The following is a 9,177-nucleotide window of genomic DNA, read 5'->3' on the forward strand; positions in this document are numbered from 1 at the left end:
ACTCCATTTTCCAGCCAAGCAGGACGTAGCAGATACCAAGACGGACTATTTTTACAGTCGGATGCAAGTGAAGATGAGATCAGCCACAAAGAAACATTTTCAGATGGACGCTTGCACACACTTGAACAGCTTTGGGTGGCGAACACATAAGTGAGCCATTCTACATGTGACAGCTACATGCAGTGTTTCATTAGTTGATGTGACCCAGTTTGATGTGCGTTAGCTTCAGTGCAGAAGGAAGTGATGCGAGACATTAACCTCAAGAGAACGTGCAATTCTGCACTGTAACATCACACAAAGCCTGGATCGCTGGTAAGCTCTTGTTGCATATTTGAAATGTAATTTGCATTCTTTTGTTTAATATTTGTGTGAGTGTGTGAATTGTATGAACCAGTGGGATACATGCAAGTAGGCCTGCAGTCCCAAAAATGCATGATGGAATTTGAGAGGAATTTTGAATTGTATCTGCTTTTGCGTGCGATACATTTCTGTTTGTGTCTTGGGAGAGTTCGTATTTAAATGCACTGGAGAGGTGTTTTCATTTGTGTGGGGCTCTCCTGTGTATTGTGTGTGTGTGTGAGTATGAAGGCTTATCAGCTCACAGCAGCTTTCTGTCAGGGCTTCTTGGCCAAGCGGCTATCAGAAAGAACACACCACTGTCACCACAGGAAACTCACCCCTGTCTTTTCCCTTAGTCTGTTGTCATCGTGAGAGATTGTTTCGAGCCACTTTGACATTCACCATGTAAGTGTTCACCTCATTAGTATGCATTTCATTTGTTTAATGTCAAAGGACTGTCAAAACTTTCGGGTCAGGTAAGGACTTCCTTTTCACTTACATTTTTATAGGATTGTGCACCTGTGATTTTGTTATGAACCTGCTTTTTTGCATCAGCGTCTGATCCAAATGGACCCTCTAGACGGAACCGATATTGAAGCAAACCCAACAGGTAGTGAGATGATGGAACTTCCTGTTCTGACTCAACCTGGCCTCGGAGTGACCACGACAACAGTGACCACTATCTCTCAAACGGGAGGAGACTGGAGCACAGGACTGTTCGCAGTGTGCGGTGACACCAGCACATGTAAGAGGAAGTGCTTGAGAGAGGATTGATATTGATTGGCATTATAAGACCTAAAGTCACATTCTGGGTTACAAGTTGCAAAGTTACAAAAAAAAAAAAAACTAGTTAGAAATACAAAATAATAGTCTCAATGTGATGTATAAAGCAACGTTTTGGGAGAAATACATGTTTGCATTTGCTAGAAATGGTCACAGTTGGAGATACAAAGCCATACCTATGAGAAACAAAGCATTAACTGCAAGACTTCAACTTACTTTAAAGATATAAAGTCACATTGTGATATGAAGTAGTACTAGTAACATTGCAAGTTGGAAAGTCACAGCTATTAGAAACAAAGCTTCAACTGCAAGACGTATGCTCCCAGTGACGTCAAAGTATGACGCAAACTAACATTTTGAGATGCAATGTCAAAATTCGAGAAAGTGACAGTTTTAGTGGTTAAGAAAACCATTCATATTGTGAGATAAAAGGTAAAAATTTGGAGAGATGTAAGGTAGCGATTATGATAAAGTCACATTGCGAGATATAAAGCAATATTGTCAGTTGCAACCACAAGATTTAAAGCCCTTAAGCAAGATATATAATTGCATTGTGACATGTTAAGTAACATTTTGAGATATAAAGTCTAACTGGCAAAGACCTAAGTTCGCATTTGATGGAAACAAGTCACAGTTGCGAAGTATAGTTCCCTCTGGAGGTGCAGGGGCTAAATAGTGTTACGAGGGCACCTAGATCAGACTGAAAGAGCACTTAAAGCATCTGAATGACAATCAGGTGTTGGTAATTTACTTACACAGACTCAAATTAAGTGCTTTTAGACATGCAGTAAATAATGGTGCAAAATAGCAGTAAATTGGCTTTGAATTATTCATTGTAAAAACCTTGCATGATTAATTTAAATACTTTTCTGCCATAAATTTCCTACAAATGCATGTGCAATAAGGTCAGCCAGAAAAATAACAGTCCACGCCATTGCTAATTTTTCACTTCCTGTCTTTAGAAAATCCTGACAGTAGTTTTTGAAAAGACGGGATTGTGTAAGATGCTGGTGTAAGCTTTTATTAAATTACAAGAGGTATAATCTGGCAAAAAATTGCAAAAAAATGTGAGATATAAAGTCGCAATTATGAAAAACAGTCACAGTGGAGAAATACAAAGTTGCTTATATTATTTTATTTTGTCCATCTTTAAAAAAAAAAACAAAAAAAAAACTTTCAGATTTTCATGGATTTTAATTGTTTTAACCACATCAACTCTGGGGACCCACCGGTGGGTCCAATATTGCATATGCCTAATTCTCAAAAAATCTAAATAACAGCTGTTAAGTAATTTGACCTATAATAAAACTGGCCTGGAGCTCTGGTGGGACACTGTTTGGTCTAATATTAAAAGCCTCAGAAAATCCAACACACCAGCTTATTTATTGTAAGTCTCTCCATGAAGCCTCTGCTTCTCTATACTAGTAATTGAGATGGAACTTTGATTGTGCACAGAATTCCATAGCTGCATATCTTGTGTAAAAATGTAGAAAACAAATCCCTAAGTCTAGAACCTATTATGCTCACACTTTAGTTTGAGGGCCAATCCTCACTATGAACATAAGCTTGCCTCAATAAACTCCCGATTTGCTGCTTTTTAATAGTTAGTAACGTAGTAGTTAAGTTTAGGTATGGGGTAAGATTTAGGGATCTAAAATATTGTTATGCTGAATAATGCATTAATATGCGCTTTAGAAGTACTGTTGAAAAGCCAAAATGCTAGTAATATGCATGCTTATAAGCAACTAGATCATAATGAGAATTGCCTAAAATAGTTTTTGTATTGTATTACTCTAGCAAACTGTAGTTTGTCAAAGTTAAACATGACTGAATTTGTACAAAAGATACAGGGTATCCTATATATTAGATTATTTACTTTACAAATCACATAAAGTACTTGATCTATTGAGTCAAATTTTTGAATTACAGCTATACAGTAACTTAGGACTCCACTATTTATTACTATGCAGTCATTATAAGCACAATTACTGCTGTTTTCCTAATCCAATGGCTTGTGTACCGTTTCACAATCATCAGAAGTTAATGACATTCCTTAATGATTATAACTCGTTAATGATTTTCCATTAATTTAAAGTTAACCTGGGCATAAAACAAGGACATTGGTTTATCTTTTAAAGTGATATTTATCAGGATTGAAACCTCTTTTGTAGTCAACTGATGTAAGCAGTGTTAAAGTAATTGCAGATAAGCTCATGTTACACAGCATCTCTCCCTCTTCTGTGCAGGTCTGATGGGTGCGTTTGTGCCCTGCTGTTTGGACCTGAGTCTGGCTCATCAGTATGGAGAATGCATGTGTCTGCCTCTGCTGCCTGGCTCCACGTTCGCCATGAGGGTGGGCATTCGAGAGCGCTATAAAATCAGGGTAAGGATTCAGCAGTTATGTAAAAAATAAATAAATAAATAAAAATATGCTGAAAATATGCTTTCATGCTGAAAACTTACAAGAGGCTTTTGGAAGTTTCGGTTCAACTGAAAATGTTACAAAAATCAGGAAACGGAGCTAATTTACTACTGCCAAAATAAACCGGAATTAAAAATGTATCTGATCTGTTTAGTGTGCACTTTTTATGAAAAATCATGTAAGAAATGTTATGCAAGAAATGTATTTCTACATTCATCATCATTTTACTTTTCTTAAAATGAATATAGGATGCATCCACTGCTATTCATACACAGTGTGTGTGTATGTCTATATATATATATGTTTTTAGTTTTATTGCAGTTTAAAGTAAAGTAACCCTGTGTGGTGTCAGGTTACATTTAATAGTTATATTAAAAGGTCAAATTAATAATATTTAATAATAAAGACAATTATTCAGCATTTTTGCATTACAATAAGTTTTGCAAATTTTTATTTTTACTGAATTATACTAACAAAAATGACTTATCTTTCAGTTTTTATACTCAGCAACTCGTTATATATTCAGTTAATGTATTCCAAATTTGTAACCCTTTCAAACGGATTGATTAAAAATTCCAAAACAGAATAGCATTAACATAAATGGCAGTGTTAATGTGCCAGCTACGCTCAGTCTAAGATGGATGTGCATGCCAGAACATTTACCTTAATGTGTAGACCAACAACTCGACTTATTACTGTGTATTTTATATTAATATTACTGTGGACTGGAGTTTCCGCTAAACAATGGATGTCTGTTTTTTTTTTTTTTTTGACAATATTTCCTCTAGGTGTAGAGAGTTTTTTTGTTTTATTTATCGTGTCATAACCTTCATGTGCTAAGAAGTCAAACACATCCAGTATTTGACCATTAGATATGAGTCAATAAGTAGATTTCTTGACTTGGGTGGGGGTGTTAAATCATTATCAGGGAAACATATCCTTACTTAGAAATCTACAAACCCTAATTTGACTAGCTACATTAGATGAAGAATACATGAGTGTGTCCTGTGTGTGTCTCTAGGGCAGTGTGTGTGAGGACTGGACTACAGTATACTGCTGCTACCCTCTGGCCCTCTGTCAGATGATCAGAGAGATGAAGAAGAGGCTGAAGACACAGATCTACACCGTTTCTACCACGCTGGAGAGCTCCTGAGAAACTGTGTGTGTGTGTGTGTACACTGCTCAGATTTTCTTTTCTTATCTGTGTTTTTGCCGATGCTAAAAGTCTCAGTTGTCAGGATGTTTATTACCCGGGGTCCTGAACTTCATGCAGGGTTAGATATATCAGTACTCTGCTTGAAGATTGATGCCGCTGACATTTCCAACTGACGGAGAGTTGGGGTGGAAAAGAGGTTTCTGATGGCTTCTGGGACTGTGTACTGCATGCTTTGATTTCAGATTGCTCTCTCATGGTCATTATACATATGCAGGCTTCGCTACATGGATTCAGTCTGGATCGTGTCACTAGTTTTAATCGGATTTCAAAGTCTGAGTCAAAACTGATATGACCTCTCATTTGATCTAAAATAAAATGTTATAAAAATATATAGTGTGTATTATGTAATACCTTAAACCTTCAAATAATTGAAATATGATAAACCTGTGATAAACAAACAACCAAGCAATATATAAATTGATTAGTGACTCATGCATGTTGCCATTAAATCTTACATTTTACATTTACAATTAAATTAAAGATTGGGATTTTTGTTTAATTAACTTTTTTTTTTTTTACATATATATTACATTACATAATATTGTATGTGTATGATATAATTATAAAGTATTGTTTCTTTAGCTCAATTGGTAGAGCATTGCGCTATCAAGGTTGGGGGTTCGATTCCCCGGGAACACATGATAGGTAAAAATTGATAGCCTGAATGCACTGTAAGTCGCTTTGGATAAAAGAAAAGCGTCTGCTTAATTTATAACATTTAATTTATAAATTTTCATTATTATGAATATTTATAAACAAAGTACAAATAATAATAAAAATAATAATAATGATGATGATATTTGATTTCCAAAATTATTATTCTTTTTTTTTAATGTATTGCAGAATAGCTGTGGCTATTCAGTAACTAACTTTTCTTCATCCATCCATCCCCAGTAAGATTTTAAGGTATGTGTCTACTTTGAGAAATATTCAATGCAGTAAAAAAATCTAGCAACCTCTGGTATAAATAACTTAAATCATCCATCATGGTTTCAAGAATTGTATGTCATAAAAGTGCTGGATTCTCTCTGCTCTCTTGGTGCAAAAAGTGTGTGTGTGCATTTCTGTAGAGGGCACTGTTGTCACACACACACACACACACACACACACACACACACACACACACATTCTGTCGTTGGGTGAAGTAAAGAGACTGTGTGTGTGTGTGTATAAGAGACAGGTGCATGGTTGCGACAAGGGTTTTCTGTGGAGCACTGGTGGGACATGAGGCCGCTGGAGCCTTAAGCACTGCAAATACAAAACCAGAAAATTGAAAAAAGCGGACAGGAGTGACTGAGCATGAAATATTTCTCAAAAAAAAAAACAAATGTTATAATACAAAATGCACTCAGATGGGTCATTAAATGAATACAGAGGTCACATTATTAAGAACTTTTTTTCTTTACCGTAGACACTCATGTGAAATAACAAATTATGAGTAATGCATTATTTACACAACTAATTTGCTCTTCATTTTTATTGTCTAGTTAAAATCACATGTGAAATATAAAAGTGGCAAACTAGGCCGTTTTATTCTGACTGGAATCACTCTAACACAATGAGTTCCCAGCTCGCAACTGCTTCGGGAGGATCTAAGAGCATCCGTGGCACTTTTTAGACAACCCTGTATCACACGAAATACGTTCTGAGGAAACTATTTTGCAAATCGCAATTACGTTACATGCCAACATATACGCAGTGCTATTACGTTGGTCCTTGACCTAATATAGCCAATTTATTGCAGTGCAATTACGTTTGTCCTGAACATAATACATCCAAAGCAGGTTTCTTTTCACACGTAGCAGCTAATGATGTTCATTTTGTTTTAATTATTTACTCCCTTTTTACACATCGGGCTACAAAATATTATCTATGCCAGGGGGAGTCAAACGGCGGCACCCAGATAATTTAATCTGGCCCTCCAACTGGTTTTTGATGTTTAAAACCCCTCGCAATCTGATATCAAAGTCCCAGCAAAGGTTTAACGCTTTCAGCGGTGAGTTTAACAACACTCAACTGCAGGTAAAACAGCATTCAGCGGTGGGTTTGACCAAAGCAACGCTCAACTTCAGGAAAAACGGCATTAAAAGGTGAGTTAAACAACGCTCCAAGGCGCGTGCAAGTAAGCAGTTTAACCGTTTTCTTACAACCCATTCTCGCTTATCGCTTATTCATAGCTTATCACTATGAAATCACGTTCAAGAAGTCTCATTCAGCAGCACACATCGCGATACTTGTCATCAGTTTACATGTTTCCACAGGTTCGGTGAGTAATTTAGATGTAAATTCGCTCTTTTAATGCCTGTTATAAAATGTATTCTGTCTTCTTTATTAATCAGATTAGCGCTGTATTGTTTACTCGCTGTATTATATCAGTCATCCGAGGCTGTCTTTGAGTTTCATTGCGTTTAACTAAATGAACACAGCTGCTAACTAGTGTGATTAAACTCTGTTGGTCACGTGACGTGCCATAGACTTTCAATATATTCATTTCAGGTTCAAAGATGTAAATTTGTAGTAAAATCATGGTAACCACGACACGTACAATAGTAACAAATTAAATTTGAAGTTAAAACCCAGGAACGGGCCATTTACCATGTTTTTACCACAGTAAATGTAGTTTTACTATGGTATATTAATAATCAATACAACAATACAATAATTATCAAACTAACTATGGTTGTACAACTGTAATGGTCGTTTTTTGATGTGCTTTTATATGACAGATATCACAGTAATCACATTTACTGTACCATGCTTTTGATACCTTTTTATGTAAATCCAAAAAAAGTAAATACATCTTTAAAAAATAAATTATTTGTTTATAATTCTATTTTATTCTACCCCCCCCCCCTTTCTTATTTATTTTTATTTATTTATTTATTTATTTATTTATTTTTTAGCTGAAAAGATGTAAAGGAAGCAGTCATCCCTGTGGTGTTTGTGGAGCGGTATTCCTTCAGAAAGGGAGAAGACAGAAAGCTGTGGAGGCAGACATTTTCAGCAGTAAGTCTCTGATAGTTTTACCCTTTTATCAAACTGCTGTTATAAATTGCACAGCATTTGTTGTTTCTTAAACTTTTGCACTGTCCAAATACCCACACTTGCCATCTTTGCACTTGACCACTTGATTATTTATTTGACGTATTTCCTGTGTTTAGCCCAAGTGTTCGAGTGAGCATGGTGACCAAAAGTGTGTGTCGGACCTTTCATGACCTGATGACAGTGTTTCCCAATCCTGGTCCTGGAGAGCCCCAACACTGCACGGTTTTGGTGTCTCTCTTATCTGACAAACACACTTTTGAGGTCTTGGAGTCTACACTGATGAGCTGATGAGTTGAATCAGGTGTGTTTGATCAGGGAGACATATCAAATGTGCAGTTTTGGGGTTCTCCAGGACCAGGATTGGGAGCCACTGCCTTATGGGACACACTTTGTAAAAATTGATATGTAATAGTGATTTTGACCACAGGAAGAACAGCACTCATATGTATATGAGATAGCTGATTGTTGGATCAATAAACAACAACAACAACTTAAGTGTTTACAGAGTTTTAGTTTTTTTAATTTATTTATTCAACTTTGCATTTTAAAATAAATTCTAAATCTCTTTTCATTAGTCCCTATTACAGAGGACAATTTAATTTTTGGTGCTTCTAATTAAGTGAAAAAAAGCAGTTGCAAATGATGTAGAAATATACTTTTCTGTGCACCAAGAAAACGTGCAACAATTTGTTTTACTACCAAATTATTCTCAATATCTTTATTATTATTATTATTAATATTTCACATAAATTGGAAAGGTTTCTGTGACCAGATCAATTACACTACTGATAACAGTCCTTTAAGCATGTAATATTTTTTAAAATAATTCATATGAATATAGCTTGCTATTATTGACTAGCTTTTAATAATAGATGCATTTAACATTTAATTATACAGCATCTTTACAGAGGCTGCTTTGATAGTCTAAAAAAAAAGTTGCATGTAATTAAATAATATTTCCTTTCTGTCTTTCAGGATTGTTTGCAGATAATGCTGTTCTTCTCCATCATGCACAAGGACTCACCTCTTTAACTCTTTATCTCCCCACCACACACAGAAATGGTCCCTTGATCAGTGTTTAGACTTTGCAGTGTTTTGATTTTTGCAGAAAATGCAACTTTGTTTTAATTCTAAGCTTATAATGAATACATTGTGACCTTCCAGCAACCCATATACTGTATACAGAACCAGTGATCAAAACAATAGTTGAAAATAGTATTTTCATATTGATAAAGCATTGAGTTCTCTTTTTCAAGCTTCATACAGTAAACTTTACTTCTGGTGCTTTTATCATAAAAAAACATCAGTTCTCATCAGGAGTTTTCGTAAAGGACGTATTCATGCACAGCCATCCCCTAGTTCCAGTCATAAA

At 35.6% G+C, this 9,177-nt stretch overlaps 1 protein-coding gene across 6 annotated transcripts; it reads left to right on the forward strand.

The window, feature by feature from the left end:
- Positions 1-35: 35 nt before the first annotated feature.
- Positions 36-5,234, forward strand: LOC132130194 (PLAC8-like protein 1). Of its 6 annotated transcripts, XM_059541885.1 has the most exons (5): positions 37-312; positions 696-744; positions 895-1,084; positions 3,369-3,505; positions 4,566-5,233. In XM_059541885.1, the coding sequence occupies exons 3-5, from the start codon at positions 907-909 to the stop codon at positions 4,695-4,697; spliced, it is 447 nt and encodes a 148-aa protein (XP_059397868.1). In that variant the 5' UTR covers positions 37-312; positions 696-744; positions 895-906; the 3' UTR covers positions 4,698-5,233. The 6 variants fall into 6 exon arrangements, with proteins under 6 accessions (XP_059397870.1, XP_059397872.1, XP_059397871.1 ...); XM_059541887.1 differs by having other exon boundaries at positions 36-312; positions 589-1,084; XM_059541889.1 differs by having other exon boundaries at positions 36-312; positions 619-1,084.
- The last annotated feature ends 3,943 nt before the right edge of the window (positions 5,235-9,177 follow it).

Source organism: Carassius carassius, chromosome 47 (assembly GCF_963082965.1).
Source record: "Carassius carassius chromosome 47, fCarCar2.1, whole genome shotgun sequence".
NCBI lineage: Eukaryota > Metazoa > Chordata > Actinopteri > Cypriniformes > Cyprinidae > Carassius > Carassius carassius.